This window comes from Mauremys mutica, chromosome 13, assembly GCF_020497125.1.
Source record: "Mauremys mutica isolate MM-2020 ecotype Southern chromosome 13, ASM2049712v1, whole genome shotgun sequence".
Taxonomy (NCBI): Eukaryota; Metazoa; Chordata; order Testudines; family Geoemydidae; genus Mauremys; species Mauremys mutica.
This window is the reverse complement of record NC_059084.1, coordinates 33,594,016-33,621,624: the sequence shown is the minus strand read 5'-3', so window position 1 is coordinate 33,621,624 and position 27,609 is coordinate 33,594,016. Positions and strand designations below refer to the sequence as shown.

At 44.8% G+C, this 27,609-nt stretch overlaps 4 protein-coding genes across 4 annotated transcripts; 2 read left to right on the top strand and 2 right to left on the bottom strand.

Moving 5' to 3' along the window:
• The first annotated feature begins 427 nt into the window (after positions 1-427).
• LOC123348706 (olfactory receptor 10A4-like) lies at positions 428-1,363 on the top strand. The gene has a single exon (XM_044986321.1). It carries the CDS (start codon positions 428-430, stop codon positions 1,361-1,363), a length of 936 nt encoding a protein of 311 aa, XP_044842256.1.
• Positions 1,364-6,387: 5,024 nt separating this feature from the next.
• LOC123348541 (olfactory receptor 10AG1-like) lies at positions 6,388-7,314 on the top strand. Its single transcript, XM_044986053.1, has one exon. The coding sequence runs from the start codon at positions 6,388-6,390 to the stop codon at positions 7,312-7,314; it is 927 nt and encodes a 308-aa protein (XP_044841988.1).
• A 4,290-nt stretch (positions 7,315-11,604) lies between these two features.
• LOC123348318 (olfactory receptor 10A4-like) lies at positions 11,605-12,588 on the bottom strand. Its single transcript, XM_044985836.1, has one exon. It carries the CDS (start codon positions 12,586-12,588, stop codon positions 11,605-11,607), a length of 984 nt encoding a protein of 327 aa, XP_044841771.1.
• Positions 12,589-20,160: 7,572 nt separating this feature from the next.
• LOC123348317 (olfactory receptor 12D1-like) lies at positions 20,161-21,102 on the bottom strand. The gene has a single exon (XM_044985835.1). The coding sequence runs from the start codon at positions 21,100-21,102 to the stop codon at positions 20,161-20,163; it is 942 nt and encodes a 313-aa protein (XP_044841770.1).
• Positions 21,103-27,609: the final 6,507 nt, after the last annotated feature.

Below are 27,609 nucleotides of genomic sequence, written 5' to 3'. Positions count from 1 at the left end.
ACTTCCTGTTATTTGTATTAAACCTGCTGCAATTAATTTCATTTGGTGACCCCTAGTTCTTGTGTTATGAGTAAATAATACGTCCTTATTTACTTTCTTAATACCAGTCATGATTTTAGAGACCTTGATCATATCCCCTCCTTAGTTATCTCTTTTCCAAGCTGAAAAGTCCCAGTTTTATTAATCTCTCCTCATATCGGAGCTATTCCATACCCCTAATCATTTTTGTTGCCCTTTTCGGAACCTTTTCCAGTTCCAGTACATCTTTTTTGAAATGGGGAGACCACATCTGCATGCAGTATTCAAGATGTGGGCATACCATGGATTTATATAGAGGCAATATGATAAATTTCATATATGATTCATCCAACTTGACCAGTTCATGAACAATTTTATTGTCTCCACGGAGAGAAAACTGATGCAGGGGATGGCTAGCAGGAACCACACAGCCGTGACACAGTTCTTCTTTGTGGCTTTGTCCAACATCCTGGGGCTCCGAGTTTCCCTTTTTTTTCTGGTGCTGGTTTTCTACCTCATCACCTTGGTGGGCAACATCATCATCATCACAACCACAGTGGTGGACCCTGCCCTTCGCTTGCCCATGTATTTCTTCCTCCGAAATTTGTCCTTTCTGGAAATTGGCTACACCTCATCCACCATCCCCAAGATGCTGGTGAACTTCCTCTCTGAGGACACGAGTATTTCCTTCCTGGGCTGTGCCACACAGATGTATTTCTTCTCCTTCTTAGGGATCACAGAGTGCTGCCTGCTGGCCGCCATGGCATACGACCGTTATGTGGCCATATGTCACCCTCTGCGCTATACGGCCATGATGAGCAGAGGTGTCTGCTTCCAGCTCTCAGCTGTGTGCTGGCTCATCGGGGTTCTGGTGGGAGTCGGGCAGACAACTTTCATATTCACGCTGCCCTATTGTGGGCCCAATAGGATCAACCACTTCTTCTGCGACCTGCCACCGCTGCTGAAGCTGGCCTGCGCAGAAACCTACAGGAATGAAGTAGCTGTTTACACCATCGCAGTCACCTTCATCATGGTCCCCTTCCTGCTCATCTTGCTGTCCTACATCCGTATCCTCCACGCGATCCTCAGTATTCCGTCAGCTGCGGGCAGGAGCAAAGCCTTCTCCACCTTCTCCTCCCACCTTATTGTGGTGACCCTGTTTTTTGGGTCCGGCATCGTGACGTACCTGAGGCCCAAATCCAGCTACTCCCTCAACACCGACAAACTGCTTTCCGTGTTCTACTCAGTGGTGTCCCCAATGCTGAACCCTTTGATCTACAGCCTGAGGAATAAGGAGGTGAAGGAAGCTCTGAGAAGGGTAATGGCCAGGAAAATATTCATTTGAAAACTGGGGGAATAAATTGGTTATTTATTTTCATATTCTTCTGATGGTTTTGGAGTTGCCTCTTGTAGCCCAATCAATGATTCATATATTCATTATACTGATTATTTAAGAATTTCCAGTGATCACTCTGCAGGTTCTTGTCCCAACATCAGGCCCAGTAATATTAAAATTGCCATTGAGTTGGGAATCCCAATGTGTTCAGTTGCAACCCTCACACTTTAGAAACTCTTCTGTATTTGTCATAATTCATTAACACGTTTAGCCAAGTTACCCAGCGAGGTAGATACAGATACTACAGAATGTCCACCTGAACATCCATCCCTTGCAGAACAGCCTGAAATGTCAGCCATTGTCTTCCTCATCATCCTGGCACAACCCAAGGGCTACGCTCTCTCTTCTCCTGCCCACGGGCTGGGATGCCACTTTTATAATATGGTCTGCTGGGATAGTCAATAGGAGGCCTGTGGGCCAAATCCACACCACCAGGTGCTTTTGAACAAGCTGTGACATCTTTTTATTTCCTTATTATCATGATTGTTATTGCGATGTGAAAAATGTTTCTCTAGAGTTTGGATCCTGACCAAGAAATTTGGACCTTGACAAAAAATAATTGACTCCCCTTGTCTTACAGGATCCAGGCCTGCAGGTTTCTTGCCTTACTGCTGAATAAAATAAATGCTAAAGCGAGCTCTAAGGGCTGCAGTCTGTGAATACTGTATGAGCCTTGTGTTTGTCTGAAATCTGACTATTGTAAAGGCATTCTTGTGTGCACATATTGGGTTAATTCAACAGCTGGGTGTTCAGGAAACAACCCAGGAAGATGGACAGTAGCTCAGATAAGAGCTCCTCTGCAAACATCATGACAATTAACTGTGATATGCTACCTCCGCCCACCTGCCCATGGGGGGCCTGCCAGTCCAGCTTCCCCAAGATCAAAAGACTGAGAGTGATTTCAAAAGAGACACTTCCTGATTAGAGGAGAGCTTGATTTTATGGGACAAAATTGCCTCCTGACCCTCCAGAGGCTGAGGGATTCCTCAGGGAAGCTTAGCCTGCTAGGGGCTTTAATCCTTGTCTCTTGCTGTGCCGTGTTCCTACTATTAAGATTGTTTTAAACAGGCTGTTTTGGGTCACTATTATCACTGCAGGTCACAGTTCCCCACGGGGACACGCACCTCTATTGAGCGATCCTAGCTAGTACCCACGGTGCTGTCACCAGGGACCCGCTCTGTGCCTGGGAGAGTCCCACGATTCCTCACCAGAGAGGCAAAGGCTCATGACCTGACACCTGGGGTGGGGTCCACTCAGTGAGACCAAGAGAGGGGGCAGAGGCTCATCTAGCCCTGAAGCAAGACAATTCTTTTCTTTTCTATCTTCTTACATTTTTGCTCTTTCTCTCTCTTTTCTCTTTTTTCATTTCCCCACTTTGGGGTTTTTTAGTCTGTCTTTTCCATTATTTTTTCTTCTTTTTCCACCTTCCCCATCCCTGCTTTTTGTTTTAAAAGGAGGTTGTTGACAAAGCCCTGGCTGGGATGATTTAGTTGGGGTTGGTCCTGCTTTGAGCAGGGAGTTGGACTAGAGACCTCCTGAGGTCTCTTCCAACCCTAATCTTCTATGAGTCTGTGATTCTATGAATGAACCAAACTCCTTGATGCATTTTTATTCACTCGTTCACCACTCTTTGAAACAAGAGTAGATTAATGTGCACTAGGGAATGTTAGTGCACGGCACCAGTGTCTACATGGACACTCCATATGTGTCACACTAGTGAAAGGTAGATTTACACCCTGGCTTGCTGCAAACTGTCTACACAAGCCCTGAGAAATGAGGCTGAGATTTTTCCAATCTTCCTTGTGGGCATTTCAACAGGAAATGGAAATTATTTTTCTTCTCAAGGTGAGGTTTTTTGGGGGATGGATGGATGGGGATTGACAAAAAGCCACTATGTTCTGCTGAAAAATTCTATGGAAAAAAAATAGTTTTGTCAAAAGTTTCCATGGCAAAACAAACAAAAAAAAATACTCCAAACCATTCCAGGGGGTGAGCCAAAACCATGTAATGTGGGTTTGAGCATTCCCTGCAAATGCTGAGGGGCTCTGAACTAGAGTTTTGCTTTCTCCCAATACAGAGGTAAGGACAGCTGTGGAATTAGGCGCTCCATTATGTTTTCCTACACCGAGAGCAGAGCATGTGCATTCAAGCCATATATTTCTAAGTAAGGCTACAATTTAGTCATGGAGGTCATGGACTTTACCGGACCTCCGTGACTTCTTCGGCTTCAGCTTTTTACTTCCTTATTATTATCATGATTGTTATTGCGGTGTGAAAAACGTTTCTCTAGAGTTTGGATCTTGACCAAGAAGTTTGGACCTTCACAAAAAATAATTGACTCCCCTTGTCTTACAGGGTCCAGGCGTGTAGGTTCCATGGGACTCCACCTGTGATTCCTCCCCCCTACCTAGCCCTGCCCCCTGGTTATTTTTAGTGAAGTCACAGACAGGTCACAGCTCCCATTATTTTTTGTTGCCCCTGACTTTTACTAAAAATAACCATGACAAAATCTTAGTTTTATTTCTAAGAACGAAAGAGAGACTCTAGACTGGGATTGCGCACAGACTCTAAGCATGGGCCTACGCTAAGCATGTGATTGGTCTCATAGAAGTCAGTGGGACCATTCCAATGCCAAGGTTTAGCCACATATTTACTGTCTTATTGGGCCAGGACCACAAACTCTCCATGCAGTGTGAGCACAGTGTGTTAGTGACTGTGAGTGACCCACACCGCTGCTGCCGCACGGACCCATCCCAAGAGGCTTCCCATCATGTATAACTATAAGAACCACTACGTGCCTCCGACACAGCACCTGAGCCTTCAAGTTTCAGACCCACAGCCCTGTCATCGGAGCATCCCGGTCAGTGCTGGTTGTGGTGGGCGGGTTCCTCTCACTTCTGAATGCAGCCCCTGTAACCTTAAAGTGACTAGAACTAGTGTCGAGGCTGCTCGGATGCAGCTAATGAGACCAAGTCCCCTGTGGCAGCCCGAGCCCGTTTCTAAAACTGCTAACAATGCCTTTTGGAGAATGGGTTAGGAACCATGTCCCCCAGGGCCTCTGCCCTGTCACTCAGTAAGAGATCACTGCAACAAATGTATATAGGCCAGTGGGGACAGACTGATGAGAAAGTTCTTCAGCTGAGGACGTTCAAGTGTTTTCCAAAAGATGCAAAAGCAGGAAGGTGACTAGCACAGAGAGGGCCGGAGAGCGTCTCTTCCTGGGAGCGTGGACTCACTCCTCTTTCATCTTCGCTCCTGAAGCAGGTAAAACCCTCTCATTTATTTCACCAATCTCTTCCCCCCATTTAGGCCAAGGAAAACAAACACATATGTGTCTAGGATTCTTGCTGTCTCAGAAGACCAGGCTGAGAGACTCTGCGGGGCATGGGCAGTGTAACTTTTCTTGCACATTATCAACCTCAGTCAAGCTAAAGCTGTGTAGATCACTTGCTTGCCTGGTCTGAGACATCTGACTAAGCCTCGGCAGTCATCTTTTGTGCTCTGGTGCTACAAAACCAATGCCCATGACTCACTTCCCTCATGCGAGTGACCCTGTTGAGAGCATGTGAAAGGAGTTACTCGTGTGTGTGTCAGTATCCTAGCTTCTTGTGCAGCAGAGACAAGCAATTTAAGCTGGATAGATAATGGGCTGGAGCCGGTCCAGAATTTTTTTAAAATAACAAACCAGAAACCACCCAAATTGGATCTGGACTCTGCTGCCAGTGGCCCCTCTCTTTAATTTCTAGCACTTGTTTGTGTGTTTAAAAAATATTTTTCCAGTGAAAGAAAAAAACGAGAGAAAATGGGGAAAACTCACTTTCTTTCCTGTTTTTATTTATTTCCCTGTTCTCCCCTCAGTATCAAACAGGGGGGGTGAGGCTTTTTAAAGGTTTAAAAGGTTTAAAAAGGAGAGAAAGCAGCACCTTTCTTACTTGTTAAAACTTTTAAACACTTTTCCAGTGGGGCGGGGGAGTTTTAAAACATGGGGAGGTGTTTTACCTCCCAGCTTTTTCTTCTTTTTAAAGAATAAAAACTTTTTTCCACTGACTTTTTGTCACTATCCCATTTTTCAAGTTTTGGTTGAAAAAATGTCAGCCAGCCTTAGGTGATCCTTCCCCCGCAAATAAGTCCTGCTCTGAAATCCCAGGCCTCAGGCTCTGAAGCTCAAAGAGCACCTGTGTTACCTGTCACAGGACAAGGCCTTTGACAAGCAGTGCAGCAGTTCTGATCATACTGCCTGGGGTGGGGTGCTCTCACCCCATGCATGTTGGGAATGGGTTAAAATGGGTCTGAGGGGCCAATGAATCTGCCGGCTCTCACCTAGCATGGGCTAGGTCTAGTTAAAGATCAAGCCAAGCAGGGCAGCCCAGCTGGGGAATGGAGAGTGAGCGGAGAGGAGAAGAGAGTTCCTTCTCTCTGGGAAGCAGCCTGAAAGAAGAGTAGAGCAGAGCGGTCACTGAAGGGGTCAGCTAGCAGCCAGAGTGGACTCAGGTGCCCCAAATTGCTGTGGCCTGCGTGAACCCCTCCAGATGGAGGAATGTGCCAGGGATCCGGCTAGAACAGTAGAGGCACAGCTGTGACAAGGTAGCTGCCAGCTGAACCCAGCCGGGCTGCAGCTCTGGTTACTAGACATTTCTGTTGGACTTTGGGTGAAGGACTGTGAAACATGAAGGGCTGGGACAGCCTTGTGGCTGAAGGCTAAAGGACAGTGGGGAAAACTGAGGCAGAAATTGCCACAGCCAGCCAGAAGTGGGCGTGCTGGGGCAGCAATTTCACCATGCTCCTGTACGTACATGAGACGGAATACACCACTGTCACAGTCATAAGGGTGTGGGTATCTATGCAGGTTTCTATTGCTGACGGCTGAGATGCCTGATTTCACATCTGTGAGAGACCGTTATGTGCCAGCACTCTAGGTGACATGCCCTTGTCCTCTGCCTTTAGCGTCTCTCAGGATTCAATGCACCCATCCAATGGCGAGTGGAAATCACACCACAACACCTGGCTTCATCCTCTTGGGCTTCTCCAGCCTCATAAACCTGCAGGGTTTGCTCTTCGTGGTCTTCCTAGTCATCTACATGGTGATCCTGCTCGGGAATGGTGTCATTGTCTTGGTCACGGTGTTGGACTCTGCCCTTCAAACCCCCATGTACTTCTTCCTCAGGAACTTGTCCTTTGTGGAGATCTGCTACTCCTCTGTCACCCTGCCCAAGATGGTGGCCAGTTGCCTGGCAGAGGATGGAAGTATCTCATTCATCGGCTGTGCTGCCCAGATGTATTTCTTACTTTTACTAGGTGGCACAGAGTGTTTCCTTCTGGCGGCCATGGCCTATGACCGTTACGTGGCCATATGTAACCCCCTGCGTTACACACTTATTGTCAACAGGGAGGTTTGTGCTAGGATGGTAGCCGGGTCCTGGCTTGTCAACATCCTGCTACATTTTGGGCAGACGTATTTGGTGTTTTCTTTGCCCTTCTGTGGGTCTCATGAAATTAACCATTTCTTCTGTGATGTCCCCCCTCTGCTGGAGCTGTCCTGCGTGGACACCTACAGGAATAAAATGGTTATCTTCGTGGCAGTCCTGCTATTCCTAATCATCCCCTTTTTCTTGATAGTTATTTCTTATATTAAAATCGCCAGGACGATTTTGAAGATGCCGTCAGCCCAGGGCCGGCGCAAGGCCTTCTCCACCTGCTCCTCACACCTCATTGTGGTGACTCTGTTCTATGGCTCTGGCATGATTGTGTATTTAGAACCAAAGTCAAAGGAGTCAGTGGACACCGACAAACTGCTCTCGCTGTTCTACACCATTGTGACTCCAATGTTCAATCCCTTCATATATAGTCTGAGGAACAAGGAAGTGAAAGCTGCCCTAAGGAAATTAGTAGGGAGAAAATGATTCCATAAAATACACACTGTGTTCCTCAGGTAACGTTCTAGATTCCTAAGACAATGCAGAACCGACAAGCTACATTTCTGGTTCCTCAAGAGATGCTCAAGATTTCTGAAGATATAATCTAGACTACTTGGAGAATCCACCAGACATATTGCTAATTAGTATTCATTCTAGATTATTCAAGACACATTCTAGACATCCTGACGTACTGAAAAGATTCATTTAGACATGTTCAACATGACACATTTCATATTCCTCAAGATTTGCATGTTGAACTTCATCATGTATATTTTGAATGCAGAAAAAAATATTAGGGGAAATCTCATAACCAAAGCAGCTTCTTAATGTACGACTCACATTCTTCCACATCTGCTTTCTTGTAAATACTAAAATGTGCTGTAGCTTTAATAAAGCAAACATGTTTGTAATGAAATAATGTATCTTGATAATGTAACTTCTTCCTTTCCTGTAGTTTCTGGACAACTGCATTCAAGTCTGGAATGTTATCCAGCCTCAGACCTAAGCCAATGTGAAACATTAGTTTTAAATGCAGAGTTTATTGTATCACAGTTAAAAAAATATTAATTTTACATTCAAATTATTAGAAGCACTGTGTTAATTTGTTTAACCCCTCACTTTTAATGAGTGTTACCTAGAAGGAAATGTGTATGTTAGTGTTACATTGGTTGGAGAGATCTGGAAGAATAGACTTTAACACCAGCGATGCGATCCTGGATTTGCAAAGCATCTGTTCTAGTCTAGTCAAGTCTCATCTATGTATATTCTTATACCAGGCTCATCACCATAGCTTTTAACCACTTTGCAACCATGGCTAGGGATTGGGAACTCTCTGTGCAATGGCTAGATACTGAGAGCATTAGAATAGATACACTATTGTTCACATCATTTTGAATGTTGATGTTGCTGATTCAGGCACTTGAGAACACACACAAACTTTAATGGAACATGAGCATAGGTTTAAAGTTAAGCACTGATTTCCTTCACAGGGAGGCCCTAAAGTGCAGAACCCAGAGTGTTTCATTAATCAAAGCAGAGCTTAAAGATCAATAAGAAAGTACAAAACATAAAACAATTCTATAGCCATGCTATCAAAGTTAAAATGGATTAATGGAAAATATGGCATGATGCTAAAGAATAACAAGAACTTTAGAACTACAGGATAATAAATCAAAGTTTTATCACAAGATGTTAAATTACTTCCAATTTTTTGCTTTTTTGGGTAGGTAATTTTGGTACCAACGTGATCCTTGGTGGACGTCCTTAGCAACTTGCCGGGTAAACTTGATCCTAGTCAAATTTCAAATCATCAGTGACTATTCAACCAAAAGGAATTTCTAAACACAGAAATTATTTTATTACTGAAATGTCCATTTAACCCTAAGTTACTTTCCCAGGAAATAAGGAAAATAATAAATAAATAAAATAAATAAATAAATATATGTAATAAGGAAACGGTTGACATGAAATGTTTTGCTGTTATCAAAACAAGTTGAAACAAATTGTGCCAAAATTTCCATCTAACATTTTGTGAGACTTAACACGTCCCCATAAAAATTTTAATTTTGTCAAAGCAGTATTTTCTTACAGAAAACTGCTTAACAAAATTTTGTCCAGCTTTAAAAATAACTAAAGGTGTGTGTGCCAATTGATTGGGTACTTCAGTAGCATTTTGTGCGTGGCCTCAATAGTGCATGTGGGAGGGAGTGCACATGTGCATTCACACGCATGTACTTGCTTGGTGTAATTGGTGATGACAAGATGAAATTGTGGAACCAGAACATGGGAATCAAAATTGTTTAGCCACAGAGCTACTATTGTCCTGAATCAATCCGGGAACAAACCTGAGTGAAAACACCAGTCTGGGAACAGACATACACCTCTACCCTGATATAACGCTGTCCTCGGGAGCCAAAAAATCTTACCGTGTTATAGGTGAAACCGCGTTATATCGAACTTCCTTTGATCCACCGGAGTGCGCAGCCCCAGCCCCCGAGAGTGCTGCTTTACCATGTTATAGCCAAATTCCTGTTATATCGGGGTAGTGGTGTATTTGGTACAATAACAGCCAGGTACCTCACATGAACCGGGGCAATCAATGTAACGATAGAGAGGAAACAAGGGAAGATTCTTCTCTGACATACCAAGTAGCCTAATGCATCACAGGAAGTGAGGAAAAAAGGCCTCTCTAGAAAGATGAGGCTGTTCTTTTATTGCAAAACCACCCAGAGGGCTGTCCATCTGGTTTAACGTACTGCATAGTTGGTTAAAATCTGATGGTATCTCTCCGTTCTTAACAAATCTTGATTTTAATTACCCCACCTGAGTCTTGGATTGTGTTGAGGTTAAAGCAGATCAGAAAATGTCGCCAAAACATTTATTTGTCCAAAAAGTGACTTTTTAACTAAATGGAAATTCCCATGAAAAAAATGTTGTTGTTGCTGTTGTTGTTGGGTGGGGAGTTGTGATATCTTTTTTTGATATGTAAAATTCTCAACAGTAAATTAAATTTTTTCTGGATCTAAATTGCAAATTTTGGTTTTCATTTGTTGAAATGATATATATTGATTTGGGGATTTTTAGTTTTTCAAGTAAAAGTCATTCTCCGTCTCTTCCCCCCATCTAGGGTGACCAGACAGCAAATGTGAAAAATCGGGACGGGGGTGGGGGATAATAGGAGCCTATATAAGAAAAAGTCCAAAACATCAGGACTGTCCCTATAAAATTAGGATATCTGGTAACCCTACCCCTATCCCCCTTTTTCTGGTCAGCTGTAATATGATGTTCTGGCTCTGTTCTGTGATAAGTCTTGTTTTTAATTATATCATCTTGGTCTTGGATTGTGCTGAAGTGAAATCTCTGGTATGTTCAACATCCGCTGACTCGGATGGGAGTCAGTTGATGAGGTGTTTGGTTGCGCCAGTCTTCTGACCCAACTTAGATGTGTTTGAGTGTCATCAAGGGCCAGGGGTGGTGGAACAATTTGTATAGTGGGGGTACTGAGAGTCATTGAACCAAACTTCAAATCCTGGATATAAAGGAAACCACTTCAAGCCAGGGGGTGCTGCAGCACCCCCATCACCCATAGTTCCAGCACCTATGTCAGGGGCTCCCTAACTTGCTACCCCAGTTGGCTGACCTACCTCAGAACCAGTGGAAGGATTTGAACCTGTGTCATGGCAGCAAGCCTACATAAAGTAATGGTTCTCCAGCCAACCTGCAGGCTTAGTGGAACGTGAGGGCCAGCTCCATTCTCCCTTCCCACACCATGAACACTTGTAATATGCTGGCATTGGAGCATGGTCTCGCTTGTGGATGCAGCCTCAGAAAGACTAAAGAGTCAGCCCGCCTACCAGACTAAAGTTATTTCCTTTAGCTCCAGCGACAGACGTGTCTGTCCATGGTTTTTTGTGTGGTCCCAGCTCCCTGTACTGAGGGGTTTTGTGGGTTGTGTGTGATGACTTCCCCCTGAGCTTCAATGGAAGACAACAGGACTTAGGCACCCAAGTCAATTGACATATGTGAAAATGTTACTTGTACAGTTTTCAGCTAGTGAGTTGTTCATGAATTGTTCACCTTAACTATTCCTTATTTGTGATTGGTCACTGACTGCATGCAGTTAATTGCTTCACTCTGATTGGTAAATAACCAATCAATTGCTGGGATGAACTTCCAGCAACTAATCATCTGCGCTAAATCCCCTGGAATTTCTAGGATTTACAGACACTTTCATGAATCCACAATGGTTAGCACAACAGTCATAAAGAGCAAACACCCCAAGCAGAAGCAGACAGAGGAGCTGGACCATTTATTTATAGGTTTGTTCATTTTTCTCATTAGCCAGGCAATATGGTACAACAGCATAGTCACTTTTCTGCAGTGTCACTATTCCTTGTCTTACAGAGCCCACCACGCTGAGAGATGCTACAGGAGAGCCGAGTTGGTGTGCCAAACACCTTGCCTTTTAAATCAAACAGTCCGTATAAGATACACATGTTCCCATGTCCAGGAAGCATAGTTATGGGCGGGGTCAAAGACTTTACAGCTGCACAGTGCCATTCAGCCCAGTGTGGTTATTTCTTATTTACAAGCCAGCAAGTGAGAGGAGAATTGGGTCCATTTAACGCCAATGGAGTTACTCTTGATTTACACCAGGGTAAGTAACAGAGGAGGCTCATGCAAGAATGGTGAAAACCAGGTTCACAATAGTTTTAGAAAACACTGGAAATGAGCAATGACCTCCCCCGGCAATGTCCCACAAATAAGAGTCACTCCTCACCCACACCGTATGAGGAAGGAAGTCTGCCTTACTATTGACTTTCTGAGTGCTCTCCTCACCTCCTTGTTCCTTAGACAGTAAACAATGGGATTGAACATAGGCGTCACCACCGTGTAGAGCAGAGAGAGCAGCCTGTCACTGCCCAGAGAATAGATCAACTTGGGCCTCACATAGGTGAATGTGATGGTCCCGTAGAAGAGAGAAACCACAATGAGATGTGAGGAGCAGGTGGAGAAGGCTTTGCGCTGGCCCACGGCTGAGGGCATCCTCAGGATGGCAGAGAGGATGAGGATGTAGGACAAGAGAATGAGCAAAAATGGGATGAAGATAAAGATCACTGTGACTATGGCAACGGCAGCTTCATTCTTGCGGGTGTCTGTGGTGGCCAGTCTGAGCACAGGGAGAACATCACAGAAGAAATGGCTGATATTATTAGACCCACAGAAAGGCAGAGTAAATATTGACGCTGTTTGACCAAAAGCCACCAAGGTACCAATGGTCCATGAACCAGCTGCCATCTGAGCACAGACTCTCTGGTTCATAACCAGGGTGTATTTCAGGGAGTGGCATATGGCCACGTAGCGATCGTACGCCATAACGGAGAGAAGGCAGCACTCTGTGATGCTGAAGAGAATGAAGAAGTACATCTGAGTGCCGCAGCCTGCAAAGGAGATGGTCTGGGTCTCTGACAGCAGGTTCAGCAGCATCTTGGGGATCACGACTGAGGTGTAGCCAATTTCCAAGAAGGACAAGTTCCTGAGGAAGAAATACATCGGGGTGCAAAGAGCCTGATCCATCACCGTGACAATAACTATCAGAGAGTTACCCAGCAGGGCCACCATGTAGAAGGTGAATACCACCACAAAGAGCAGGACTTGCAGTGCCTGGAAATCTAAGAACCCCAGGAACACGATCTCTGTCACACACGTCTGGTTGCTTTTCCACATCTCTTCAACTTGCTTGACTCGTGCAGAGTCCATGGAGACTGCAAAGAATGCAAAGAAATTTACAGGTGTTAAATGTTTTTATAGGAATATAAATTGATGGTAGTGGACAGAGGTGGATTGGCCAGCAAGCCCACACTCTATACACCCGCTAGCTTACTGGAGGTTTCATAATACATATCTGGCTTCAATTCCAACTTTTAACATCCTGATATTTCTGAGTAGGAAGCTGGAACAACCAGAGAAGATTCTGTCCCCACACAATCCATCACAATTTTAACACTGAATCATAAGAGTATTTCTCTTTTTTTATCTGTAGATCTCAAAGCAGTTGACAAAGGTGGGCATGTACCATTATCCCCATTCTGCACATGAGCAAGCTGATGAAGAGTGAAAAGATGCGATTTTTCTAAGGTCTCACAGCAGGACAAAGGAAAAGATCTGATTAAATTCTTATTCATTAGCCCACTCTGGCTCCCCAGGAAAGAGCCAGCCCCAGTGCCTTGGGAATCTAATCCATGATTTGTTCTAAGCAGAAAAGATTCAATTTTCCAAATTTTGAGTTTTCAATATTTTTTGCTCATAAATCCAATTTTAGATTTAAACAGAAAAAAGAAAAAACTCATAATAAATCATTCATTTTTTCTGCATCTTTCAGACACCTCCAGTTCCAAGTTCATCAATTGAAGTATCTCTTTTGCAAAGCACAGGACATCAGGGGAGCTGCAGTATGGAGACCTTCGGTATGAACCTCCATCCAAAAGCAAAGTGGGTGCAACAAACAGATCCCTCACAACCCAAATCACCCATAACTCAGGGGGTTGGACTAGATGACCTCCTGAGGTCCCTTCCAACCCTGAGATTCTATGATTCTATGATAACTTCCCTCTCTCTGTCACCTTCACAAGGCACTCAGAGTTCATCCAACCAACGCTTTGAAGAGAAGATGTGTCAATCACTGACCAGGAGATTAGATAGATAGATAGATAGATAGATACCTTACAGGAAGCTTTGTGGAAACCTGTGTAATAAAATAAAATGGTCTAATTCTCCCACTGTCCTGTCTGCTGTGTTGTCTTGAACACCTGAGCAAAGAGAATTCAAAAGGCTGGAAGCTGAAGCTAGACAAATTCAGACTGGAAATGTTTTTTAACCATCAGGATAATTAACCATCGGAACAATTTACCAAATGTTGTGGTGGATCTGCATCACTGGCAATTTTTAAATCAAAACAGGATGTGTCTTTAAAAGAAACAAGACCATATAAAAACTCTCCACTCATTCACACTGGTAGTTGCATTTCACCCCTGCTTTGTACTCTTTTGCACACTTGTGAATGGTGACACAAGGTGCAAAGCAACAGTGAAGAGGATCTCCTGCATCCTCTTCCCTTTGGAACAGCATAAGGTTGTCTCTAAGGTAGTTCTTTGTCCTAGCATCACAACAGGTGGATCACTATGAGGGCACTGCTGCATTGTACACTCTCTGACACTTCCCTCACCCCTTGCTCAAACGTTGAAGCTTACTTGGGACTCAGGGAAAGTCAGCGAGAGCTTGGAAGTAGTAAAGACTGGATAAAAACTGAGTGCGCAGCTCAAGACTTGGTGTCTTCCTGAGTCTCTTTCCAAAATATGTCAGATGCCAGCCACTCATTTATATGTTTTTATTGAACTTTAAGCTGGTGAGAGTGAATTTCTGCCATCAGCCAGAGAGCAGAAAGCACACAGAAAGCAGCCGTGAATGATGCCGCACTGGTCCAATACCCATAGGGTATTTGTTCCATAGGGGACAAAACAAATCTTATTGATATTTAAACCACCATAGGACCTACAGGGCCATGCAAAATAACAGCCCCATTGGGCCAGGTGCTGCACAGACATAGTGAGAGGCAGTTCCTGCCTCAGTGGGCTTGTTAATCTGAATACAGAAGCCAGACAATGAACTACTATTTACAACGTATTTCAGATAGGGAAACTGAGGCACAAAGTGACTGAGGGTGAAATTTTCTGAAGGTGCTAAGGGCCAGATTTTCCAAGGTATTTAGGCCCCTGCTGGGAATTTCAAAAGCACCCAAGAAGGCTAGGAACCTACCGCCAGTGAAATCAATGAGAGTTATAAAAAAAAATAATAATTGGAGATATACCTATCTCCTAGAACTGGAAGGGACCTTGAAAAGTTATCAAGTGCCAGATCCCTAAAAGGCCCCCTCAAGGATTGAACTCATAACCCTGGGTTTAGCAGGTTAATACTCAAACCACTGAGCTCTCCCTCCCCCATTATGCAGCTAATGTATTTAAACACTTCTGAAAATTCCACTAGGTGTCTGTCTGCATCTTCAGACACCTAAATAATGTTGCCAATCTGTCCTGTAGACACGGAAGAGCCTAGATCTTTTTGAAAGTCAAGGAGATTTAGGCTCCTACATTATTTTGGTGCTTTTAAAAAAATGTCACTCTGCCCAGGGTCCCAAAGCGAGGGATTGAAGCCACTTTTACTGCTTTCCCTATGAGATTACCTTTGCTTAGCAAGCGGTGAGATTGAAGGCTTCATCCTTGAGGTTCTTCATTTCCAGCATCTTTCATTGCTCTTATCTGGGCTGGTGAGTGATGAACCAACACAGCCCTCCCCCTTTAACTCTCCCTCCGCCAAGCCAAGGAGCCATTTGTTGCTTAATCTCTGATTTGTAATCTTTGTTATGGACAAACTTTTCAAATCGCAACAGCATCTGAAGCAATGATGGAGCTTCCTTGGCACTAGCGGGCTGGGGTTTTCAGAGCAAAGTCAATGGGAACTGGACACCTAACTCGCTAGGCAAACACCAAACTCTGAGATGAAGAATTTGTCCCCTCGTGATTGTGTTACTGATGCCGAGTACCCGGGAATGGATTGAAGAGGAGCTTTTAAACTCTCCCTAAGATCCCCCGGGAATGTGATGGCCAAAATAGAGCAGGTGGCTCGTCCCTTAAGTATGTGACCCAACAAACAGGCTAATAATGCTCTTCTTGTTTGTTTGCTCCAAATTAGTGTTAGGGGAGAAGTGCTGTACAGTGCTGTCAATATACACCGGGGGCAAGACAGAAACGGACTCGGGGGAATTCGGACTCTATGAGCAATTCAAGCTTTGCCCACTCTGTTTAGCGTTCTAACAGAGACAGTCAATTAATGCTAATGGGTTGGGACTTACCAACCGCTTCCATTCTGCTCAGCAAGGAGCTGTCCAGTGTAGAGTTGGTCGGGTTCCGTTGTTGTTGTTTTTTCTTTCCCAAAGGACATTTAGATCAAAACAAAACAATTTGAGTTCTTGTCCAAATTTTCCATGGTACATTTAGACTTTTCATTTAAAAACTGGAAAACCAAAAACATTTCACTTCTCAGGAACTGAAATTAAAAAAATTTGGCCCAAGAACAGCCCACACTCAAAATTTGGGACTGAAAATTGGGGAAAGAAATCAGCTGAAAGTTTACAGTTTCAGGGATTTGGATTTTGATGGAAAATTTTCAGCCAAGTCTAATCACGTGTCAAGTCTCCTTCTCCTTGTTTATTGTTACAATTCTGTGGCTTCCTTTAATTTCATGGCTGTCGCTGAGCATCACAGCAGTAGAGATAGAATTCAGTCATTGGGCTGGGAGGAGAGAGAGCGCAAGAGAGACACTGAGGGGTATGTCTAGACTAGAAAGTAAAGTCGCCCTGTAGTAGGCTGATTTACAGCCACTGCAGTAATTACCGCAGTGTGCATGTTCACACAACCCTTCCTGGGTCGGTGGTGCATGGCTTCACCAGGAGCGCTTCCACCAACCTACAAGGGGCAGTGTGGGGAGCTGAGAGCCCGGTCTCTCAGCTCCACTGGCAGCTTCCTGCTGGAAGCTTGGCTGCCCCACAGGCTCCCGGGCTCCCGGCAGGCTGTCCCCACCCTCAGTTCCCCATTCCCCGCTGGGAGCAGGGGAACTCGCCCTGGGTTTCTCAAGTCCCCATTCCCTGCCGGGAGCTGGGCAGCCTTGTCAATTTCACAGCCCCTTGGGAGAACTGGTGTGGAGAAGCCCCAGCTCCCAGCTGGGACCGGGGTCTGGCCACCCAGCTCTCCAGAGGAGCAGGGAGCAGCTGGGCTCTTGCTGTCTGGCTTTCTTGTCAATTTCACAGCAGGACCCAACCGATGAAAGTAACCTAACGACACCCCCCTAAGCCCTACGCCTCTGGTGGAGGTGGCGTGATGATGTGGGGGGAGAGGGGCACTTACCTGGGCAGGGACAAGGTTGTAGGGTGGACACTGACATGACTACATCGATGGAAGCTGCCTTACGTCGACCTAACTGTGTAGTGTAGACCAGGCCTGACACTAGAGCCCGGTGGGTCGTGCATTCAGCAGGGTGGTGGAAGACCCAAGATGGAGTCCTCCAATGACTATTTAAGTATTTATCCAAAGTGGAACAGCTTTAGCAAGAGAGATTGAAGGAGCCCTAATATTAGAATAGCCCCTAGCTCAGTGGGTGTGGTCCACATTTAAGAGGGAGGAGAAAATCACTGGCCTGTAGTTTGCAGGAGGTAAAACAAGACACTCATCACGGCCTCTTCTGGTTTTGAGAGCTCTGAAAGTATGAATCTAGGAGCTCCCAATGAAGGGAGTATTCTCTGTGTGTCTGGTTCTGATTTCACTCCATGAGAGACAGAAGAGGAAGGACCCAATTCTAACAAATATCATCTATGGATTTGCCCTTTAGCTCAATTGTCTCCTGAGGGCAAGATTTTGAATGGTATTTAAGTGGCTAGAAAAAATGCAGGCACCTAGTGACATTTTCAGAAGGAAACAGGTCCTGAATGCCCATTGATTCAATAGCAGTGAGGCACTTGAATATCTCACTTGATGCCTAGCTACATCTTGAGGCAAATAAATGCCTTTAACACTCTGGCCCTGTGAGTTTGGCAACAAAGAGCCAGCGTGCTAAACTCAGATCCCTGGTGGTGGGGATGGAGGGTGTGCGGACACATGCAACGTATCTGGTGTAACTGGCACGTTAGTATTTTGAGCTACTGGAGAACTTTCAACTTGCCCAATGGCCCAGATTCTCAGCTCAGTCATGGTGGTGTGAATCTGGAGTCATTCCACTGGCTCCAGTGCTGTCTCTGCCTCTGTTATCAGAACCTGAGCGACTCACTCAGTGATGTCAATGCACTGGGCCAGATAAATCCCTGGTGTAACCATGGTGAAATTGGTGCAGTTACACCAGGGAGCGATTTGGCCCAGTCATGCCAATGAAAACTCCTTGCACTGAGCTCGGGATAGATCATGCCGCAATAATGTTTTTAATTAATACCCAAAGGGCCTAATTGCAAACCCTCCATCACCACACACAGCTTAGACTCCATTTAGGAGTCATTATGTTGTGTTTATACATGAGCTGTTTAAATCCCATGTTCCCCGGTTGTTAGGAACAGGCTAGCTCAAGGCAAATTTAGCTGGACTTTTCACCCCTCGGTGTTGGAAGGGATCCAGGTGCTGTCTCAATGCTGATAAAAAGGGATGACAGTTTGGTAGCCTGAGCCCATTTCATATCAAACCCATGGCTACCCCTCCGGTCCTAGAACCAGGCCATGCGAAGGCGCCTGGTGGGGCTTTGCTAACCCAGGGTTTCTCAAACAGGGGTCACCGCTTGTGTAAGGAAAGCCCCTGTCGGGCCAGGCCGGTTTGTTTACCTGCCCTGTCCGCAGGTCCGGCCAATCGCAGCTCCCACTGGCCACAGTTCACCGCTGCAGGTCAATGGGAGTTGCTGGAAATGGCGGCCAGAAAGTCCCTTGGCCCGTGCCGCTACCAGCAGAGGGGGGGTCGAGCACCCCCCAGGTAGAGAGGAAGTTGGCACCTTTGCCTCTGTGTACCCCCAGGTGTATGTGTACCCTTGGTTGAAGACCACTGCTATAAGCCATTGAAGGAATGGGACATTCTGGCCCCAGTCCCTTCGGTGCTGTTCTAGAAAGGCGGCCTGCTCAACTCCCGGTATCCTGTCGAACCTTTCCACCATCCCATCAGATGTGGGTGTGCTGGGCTGGGGCAGGTTTTGAGGAGCCCTAGAATTTCCCAAATTTGCAGAAATGCTTTGTATTCAAAGTGTGTCCCTTGATCTGTGTGTTACTCATCCGGGATCCCAAATGTGGGGAAGAATTCATTCACTAGGACCCCAGTTGCTGTCACAGCTCTGGAGCTCTTCCTGGATAAGCCTCAACAAGCCCTTTTGTAAAGCAATCCAGAGCGACCAGCAAATATTGACCGCCAGCCTCTGGCTCAGGAAAGGTCCCAAGTACACCAATGGCAGCGAAGTCCTTTAGCCCCTTGGAAATTTTAAAATTGTCATTGATGGAGAATCCACTCAACCCTTGCTAAATTCTTGCAGTGATTAATCACCCTCACTGTGAAAAATGTGCACTTTATTTCCAGTATGAATTGGTCTAGCTTCAACTTCCATCGTGTTACACCTGTGTCTACTAGCCAGTAGAGCCCATTACTAAATATTTGTTCTCCATGTAGGTACTTATGAACTCTGATCACGTCACTCCTTAACCATCTCTTTGCTAAGCTAAATAGAATGAGCCCCTTGAGTGCACGACTATAAAGCACATTTTCCAATCCTTTAATCTTTCATTTCCTAGGAGCTCATAAGGTTTTGTCAAACAGCAGTCAGAAAAAAGTCAGACACTCGATTCAAATTGTTTAAAAAGTGGAAATTTCTGACATTGTCAACCCAATCCGCATAAACCCAACATGAAAAAAACAATTATAGGTTATTTGCAATAGCCATTTTTGTCACTTTTACATTTCTTAAAACTAAATATTTACCACTTCTGTTAAAATGAAAGCTCTGCAACAAATTTACCTGCAGATTTCTACCACGCTGAGATGGTAATAATAATAAATCAGAGAGGATACTAATAAAAATTTATTGAAAAAATTCCATCAAATTTGTTTATTTTAATTTAAAAAATGAGTTTTTACTAAACAAAACTGTTCACAGAACGAGTCTGCTTTTTTTAATTTTTTTCAAATTTTGATCAAAATCTGAGACCCTGAAAAAAAATTGGTCAAACATCTCTCCCTGCCCCTTGTCCCCCAACTTTTTTGGTTTTGGGCAGTTTTCATAATAATATTTTTGGTGTTTGGTTGCTGAAAACCAGAATGTTTCTGATCTTCAGGTGTTCAGTTTTTTTGATGACTAGTCAAAGTTCTCCAATGAAAATATTGCCAAATATATATATTTATAATTTTCAATTAACTATTCCATGCCAGCACAAAAATCCATTCACTTCTATTTGCAGCAATCCATTTCGTTCACAATGGTGTTAAAAAAAAAGCATTAGAACAATGATGATTCAGTCATTCCCAATGCTCTCTTCGCTTGGCACAGCTGTAATACAGATAGAGATGACAATAACAATTTAGAATGGTTCCCTACCCTGTGATTTCTCTGCACGGTTGTAATGCAAATAATACAATAAATGGTAATTAATATGTTTCCCTAAATTATGTGCCCCAGGCAGAAGTGTGCCTTACATTGTACAGCCCACTCCCCGTGACAATATCAGAGTCAGGCCCTTTGTTGGGTTGATTATTGTCTCTACTTTAGTTATTCTTTTCCAAGGAAGCAGTTTCTCCTTAGCGCTTTCCTCAGAGCAGATTTCACTTCCTGGTTCCTCAGGGTGTAGATCAGAGGGTTCAGGGCTGGGGTGACAACGCTGTACATGAGGGTGGCGACCATCTCCCTCTCAGATGAGCTTCCCGCAGAGGAGAGCATGTAATTGAAGATAACCGGCACATAGAGCAATGCAACTACCATGAGGTGGGAGATGCAGGTGGAGAAGGCCTTTCTCCTGCTTTCCTGGGAGCGGACCTTCAGGAGAAGGAAGGAGATGATGTAGAGGTAGGAGAGGAGTGTGAGGGCAAAGGAACCCAGACCAATGCCCCCAGTAACGATGTTGAGCAGGGTCAAATTGAGGTGGGTGCTGCTACAGGCCAGGCTCAGCAGGGGCTTGATGTCACAGAAGAAGTGCTGGATTTCATTGGGGCCACAGAAATTCACCTGCGATGTCAAGACTGTGTGCATCAGGGCATGCAGGAAGCCATTGGACCAGGTGGCCGCTGCCAGGAACAGGCAGGTCTGTGGGCTCATGACCAGCCTGTAACGCAGCGGGTTGCAAATGGCAACATAGCGGTCGTAGGCCATGACAGCCAGCAGCATGGCCTCACTGCTGCCCAGAAAGTGGAAGAAGTGGAGCTGGGCCAGGCAGCCTGCAAATGAGATGGTCTGCTGCCCTGAGAGGAAGCCGACCAGCATCTTGGGCACGGTGACCGTGCAGTAGAAGATGTCCAGGCAGGAGAGGTTGCCCAGGAAGAAATACATGGGGGTGTGGAGCCGGGGCTCAGCCAGCACCACAGCTATGATGGCCCCATTACCCAGCAGGCTGGTCACGTAGAGCAGGAGGAAGAGAAGAAAGAGAGGGTGCTGTAGTACCAGGAGATGGGTCAGGCCCAGGAGGACGAACTCGCTCACCGCTGTCTGGTTCTCCATTGCTGTGGAGGGAAGAGGACAAAGCAGGAGAAAAGCAAACAGGCTGAAGGTGCCATCCACCACCATGTCCATGGTCTTATTCCCAATCCAACGGAGCTGGATGGAATCAAACACTTAGGGATTTTGTTTTCTGGCTACAGCCACAGGTGCAATCTGTACCCAGATATGACTGAGCAGTAAGAAGAGGCAGAATAATTAGAGCAGTTTGCATTTCTTTATAAAACTGAGAGGGGAGGGGATTCATGGGACCAGGTCTGTCCAGCACAGTCATAAAAGATCTGGAAAAAGGGGTAAACAGTGAGGTGGCAAAATTCACAGACAATACAAAACTACTCAAGACAGTTAAAAGCAAAGCAGACTGCGAAGAGTTACAAAGGGATCTCACAAAATTGTGTGACTGGGCAACAAAATGGCAGATGAAATTCAAAGTTGATAAATGCAAAGTAATGCACATTGGAAAACATAATCCCAACTATACGTATAAAATGATGGGGTCTAAATTAGCTATTACCAATGAGGAAAGAGATCGTTGTGGACTCATTGTGGCTAGTTCTCGGAAAACATCCACTCAATATGCAGCAGCAGTCAAAAAAGCTAACAGAGTATTAGGAAAGGGAAAGATAATAAGACACAAAATATCCTATTGCCTCTATATAACTCCATTGTACACCCACATAGAATCATAAATCATAAGACAGGAAGGGACCTCGAGAGGTCATCTCGCCCAGGCCCCTGCACTCATGGGGCATCTAGACCATCCCTGACTGGTGTTTGTCTAACCTGCTCTTTAAAAACTCCAGTGATGGAGATTCCACAACCTCCCTAGGCAATTTATTCCAGTGCTTAACCACCCTGACAGTTAAGAAGTTTTTCCTAATGTCCAACTTAAACCTCCGTTGCTACAGTTTAAGCCCATTGCTTCTTGTCCTATCCTCAGATGTTAAGAACAACAATTTTTCTCCCTCCAAATTGTAACAACCTTTTATGTGCTTGCAGACTGTTATCATGTCCCCTCTCAATTTTCTCTTATCCAGACTTGACAAACCCAATTTCTTCAATCTTCCCTCATAGGTCATGTTTTCTAGGCCTTTCATCATTTTTGTTGCTCTTCTCTGCACTTTCTGCAATTGGTCCCCATCTTTCCTGAAATGTGGCACCCAGAACTGGACACAATACTCCAGCTGAGGCCTTATCAGTGCGGAGTAGAGAGGAAGAATTACTTCACATATCTTGCTTACAACACTCCTGCTGGATATTTGCCTTTTTTTGCTACGCTGTTGACTCATATTTAGCCTGTGGTCCACTATGACCCCCAGATCCCTGTTGGCAGTACTCCATCCTAGGCAGTCATTTCCCATTTTGTATGTGTGCAAATGATTGTTCCTTCTTAAGTGGAGTACTTTGCACTTGTCCATCTAGAATACTGTGTTCAGCTTTGGTTGCCCCATCTCAAAAAAGACATATAGAAATGGAAAAGGTACAGAGAAGGGCAGCAAAGATGATTAGGGGGATGGAACAGCTTCCATATGAGGACAGAATAAAAAGACGGGGACTGCTCAGCGTGGAAAAGAGATAGTTTGGGGGGATATGATTGAGGTCTATAAAATCATGACCGGTGTAGAGAAAGTAAATAAGGCAGTGTTATTTACTCCTTCTCATAACACAAGAACTAGGGGCCACCAAATGAAATTAATAGGTAGCAGGTTTAAAACAAACATAAGGAAGTATTTCTTCACACAACGCATAGTCAGTCTGTGGAACTCATTGCCGAGGGATGTTGTGAAGGCCTATATATGCCTGAGTTCAAAACAGAATGAGATATATTCCTGCAGGATAGGTCCATCAATGGCTATTAACCAAGAAGGTCAGGGACAAAACCTCATGCTCTGGGTGTCCCTAAACCTCTGTATCCCAGAAGCTAGGATTGGACAACAAAGGGTGGATCACTCCATAAATTGCCCTGTTCTGTTCATTCCCTCTGGGGCACCTGGCACCGGACACTGTTGGAAGACAGGATAGTGAGCTAGAAGGACCATTCATCTGACCCAGTCTGGCTATTCTTAGGTTCGTATGAAATTTTTGAGGCAATGGTTTGCGAGAAACCCAGGACTGACTCACAGGTGTTCTCATGGGAGTGGCTGGAAGAGGTGTCCAAGGAACTGAAGAGAAACCAAGAGTCCCTTTGACTTTGCTGAAAGGAAACTGGGAGACCATGCCATCTGAATAGAGTCAAGACAGCAAGTGTGAACCGCACAGTTTTTAGAAGAAAAAGAACAGGAATGAGACAGGTTATCTACAGAGGCTGTTTTAATCCATTTCCACAACCTCTGAGCTGAAATACTCTCCTATCTGGATTATCAGAGGACTGGTCAGAAGTTTTCTACCAATCATTTTGACAGAAAATTGGGTTTTTGGCAGAAAGTGTGTTTTCCTCAAAATATTTTAATTTTTTGTCAACAAACAAAATGCCAAAAAAATTGGGTTTTCAAGTATTTCAGTTTTTCAGTGTAAAATTTGATAAAAAATTGTGTGGGTTTTTTTTCATTTTTTGTTGAAATTTTCTATACAAAACCAAAACATTTTCTGACTAGCTCTGTTTATAAACTCCATATAGTCTAGGACAATTAGAGCTAGCTTAAGCCCAGTCAGGTAACAAACAGAGAACGAACTATGTAACCCAGCTTTTCCAATTAGCGAGTGAAGTTTAGGGAGGAGAAGAAACACAGATGACCTAAAAGAATGATTCCAGCTAAAGAAGAGACCCTTTCAGTGAGGACTTTATGGAAAGCCCTGGCTCTCATTGACCTCGCAGTGACAATGTCAACGCCACCAGTAGTCCAGTCTTCAAGAGACAGTTTATCTGAACAACATTGCCCTAGATAAAATCAACTGGTTTTCCTACCGGTTTCATGACTACCTATATAGCTATCAAAGCAAGCACTTATACTGGGGATCATCACCACAGAATCTGAATAACTCCCAAGAATGCACTCTTGGGGTTAAATGAAAGTGCTCAGTGAAGCAGTTTTTGAGAAGGGACCACAGACTATGCAGCGGGGAGCTTGGCAGGAGCCATGACTTTGAGGGAAGAAAGACTGAGGGACTTGAAAACCAAGATGCAAATGCCAGAGAAGAGGAGAGAGAGGGAGGGAGGGAGTTGAAAGGGGAAGGGGAAGTTATCAAAGAATGGGAATAAGATTACATAGATAGATAGATAGATAGATAGATAGATAGATAGATAGATAGATAGATAGATAGATAGATAATGGGAAATACTAGTGGCAAAATCAGCCCTTTGGTAAATGGTGTATTTTCCTCACTGAGTTTGGTCCCTGACCTCTGCATGGTGACCAAGGTGGATAGGTGCACCAGCAGGTTAGAGACATTCCAGGATTTAACTACAGGCAAATGCCAAAGGGACTCTGCCCTGGCTGAAGCACCGTACCTTGTAGCTGAATGTGTCTTGTACATAATTAACCTTCCCAGCTGTTCAGGAGCCAGCAGGAACATTTCCCCCCTTGATATTCCTCCACCCTTTTGATCTGTTTGAAACAAACGATTGTACAAAGCAAACAGACCTGTTTGTTCTACTTCATCCTTTCTGCTAAGCGAAGAATCACGTTGGCAGCAGCGCTGCTGATCTTCCCTGTGTGCTGTCATTCCTACTACAACCTGCTCATATTTAATGGGCCTCCTCCTCTCAATACACTGGGGATTAACAGCTGAGAGTCGCTGTTTATTGGAGAAAACAGCAGGCACTAGTTAACTCTGACTGGTCTCCCCAGTGTGAATGTTTTACTTTTGTTCGGAGAACCCCTCTCTGTTGGCTTCCATGCAACATTTCATTGCGCAATAGTTTCATTGTCTGTCTATCCATCCATCCATCTGTTTGTACTGGTGCCTGCCCATCCTGATATTATCTGAGGCCTCCCACGGACACAGACTGGCACAACAGAGTCCCTACTGGACTTCACTGAGGCATCTGCCCTTTCCCAGGCTATGCTCGGGTGCTGAGAACAGCTACTAGGACGATCCGGGGAATGGAAGGCCTCTCTTCTGAGAGGAAACGGGAACAGGCTGTCTTGTTTAGTCTAATGAAAAGACGACAGAGTGATCTGGATAAATACATTGGGTGGAGGTTAAATACCAGGGAGGGTGAAGAGCTATTGAAGCTAAAGGACAAGGTTGGCTCCAGAACAAATGGAGATGAACTGGCCATGAGCAAATTCAGGCTGGAAATTTGAAGCTGGTTTCTAATCACCAGAGAGGTGAGGTTGTGGAGAAGCCTCCCAATGGGTGTTTGGTAGGGGGGCAAACAACTGAATCAGTTTAAAGAGAGAACTCTCCCATCGGTGCAGGAGCGTCTTCATTTAAGTGCCACAGCGGTGAAATTGTGCTGATGTGGCATTTACCGTGTAGACCTGTCCTCCAGCACCTAAGTCCCACAGGCCTCTTTGAAAAGCCCAATTTGGGTTGACAGAAGCACAGACTGTTGCAAAAAAAAAGACAAAATTTAAATCATTTCCAGATTGTCCAGGTGTAACGGGATCCCCAGGGTACAACCTGGAACTGGGGTACCACTGTGCCCCCTTAACTCTCCAGCTGGACTGTCCCTCACAATGCTTTGCTAGTGACAAGCAGCAAACCCCTCTAGATGCTCACTCAGCCCAATAACATGTGGAGCCCCACACCCAGCTAGCTTCCGTGAATGTTCCCAGAGTCAGGAATCACACCGAGAAAGGCACCAGCCAATTCCCCCGCATCTCCCCAGCCTTGTACCCCAGAGCTGTACCATCTTGCCCTGGTCACAAGCCTGACCACTGTAAGTTTATTACCCAGTCCACCCCTCCCTCAATGTGGACAGGACATCCACCAGCCTTCATAACCTGAGCTGAGATTTCCCAAGCACTTCAAGTGAAATACAGTTTTAGGTAAAATATAAAATAGATTTATTAACTACAGAAAGATAGATTTTAAGTTGTTATAAGTAGTAGGCTTAAAAGGTCAGAGATAGTTAACAAAGAAAATAAAAGATAAGCGCATAATCTAAATCTTAAACCTTATTACACTAGGCAGTATTTAGAACAAGGAATTTTCTCACCCCACTGGATGTTACAGTTCACAATACACAGGCCTCTCACTCAAGCCTGGGACTAGGCTCCTCTGCTGAAGTCTTCTGTCTCTCCAGAATTCTTGTTGCTTTCAGCATAGGTGAGGCAGGAGAAAGGCCCAAGCATGATGCCCTAGTCCCCTGTTTTATATCCTTAGTTCATGGGCCTAGAAGACAGTTGCCCAGACAGGTCCTGGTGGGCTTTGCTGACTCACAGGGACCAAGTAAACCCCCATTGTGGTGGACTTGTACAACTGAGTCATAGAGTTGATTAGTGGCTTGTTAACATCCACCTGCCAGTAGAGGATCTCAAACTTACAACATATTTCAGTGACAACAATATAGCAAAATATCATGGTTTCATACACACTAATGACATACATGTTTGGATAGAACAACAGGTTTCAGCAGATCATGATCTTTCTTATGATCTTTTACATGGCCTGCTCTGTATGGAATATCACAACCACCTATGAATGATGAATATGGGGGTTACAGGGCACTATTTGGAGGTACAGTGTGTCACACCAGGCTCTCGTGTTTTCAGAGTTTCTGGTGAAAGGACTCTGCGAACGTGCCATAGTTGCCTTGCTGGTCAATTGCAGACAAATATAAACGACAAAGGACTTTAAGGAGGATGGCCGGCTTTTTGCTCATTTTTGTCTAGCCCTTTTCATTTATTTTTCTTATTTAGTGCTCCTCTAGGTCCCTTGGAAAGTCCCAGTTTAGAAGCTGTTCTTTGGGCTCCCATAACTGAAAGTCTTGTCCACAGAACTACCTCTCTTAAAGAAATCTAAGTACAATGTCTGTTTGCATTAATTCATCTCCTGAATCTTTCTCCCTCCACACCAGTACTCTCTCTCTCTCTCAATGCCAATGCCGCAGAAAGAAAAGAGCAGGTTGTGAGCAGGGTGTGCTTTTGACGAGAGATAAAGGATTGACAGATCGCAAGGCCAGAAGGGACCACTGTGGTCATCCAGTCTGGCGTCCTGTATAATACAGGCCATAGAACTTCCCCCAAAATAATTCCCCAAGCAGATCGTGATTTAGAACAAATCCCATGTTAATTTAAAAATTGTCCGTGATGTTCCAATGACTAATTGCCCTCACTGTTCAATATTGATGACATATTTCAACTTTTATTTTAAAAAATGAAGGCTCAAAAATGAGGCTCAAAAATGAAGGCCCTGATCACCCTGGGGAAGCATGACACTGGCAGGGACAAGTATCTGGTGAACAAGCTGCAGACAAGAGGTTGTGAAACCAGGGGCGGCTCTAGGCTTTTTCCCGCCCCAAGCACAGCAGGCAGGCTGCCTTCTGCGGCTTGACTGTGGAGGGTCCGCTGGTCCCACGGCTTCAGCAGTGCCTGCAGGAGGTCCTCTGAAGCCGCGGGACCA

Bases quoted from the DNA above. Each gene is read 5' to 3' on its own strand.
- LOC123348706 (XM_044986321.1), top strand. From the start codon at position 428: ATGGCTAGCAGGAACCACACAGCCGTGACACAGTTCTTCTTTGTGGCT.
- LOC123348541 (XM_044986053.1), top strand. From the start codon at position 6,388: ATGGCGAGTGGAAATCACACCACAACACCTGGCTTCATCCTCTTGGGC.
- LOC123348318 (XM_044985836.1), bottom strand. From the start codon at position 12,588: ATGGACTCTGCACGAGTCAAGCAAGTTGAAGAGATGTGGAAAAGCAAC.
- LOC123348317 (XM_044985835.1), bottom strand. From the start codon at position 21,102: ATGGAGAACCAGACAGCGGTGAGCGAGTTCGTCCTCCTGGGCCTGACC.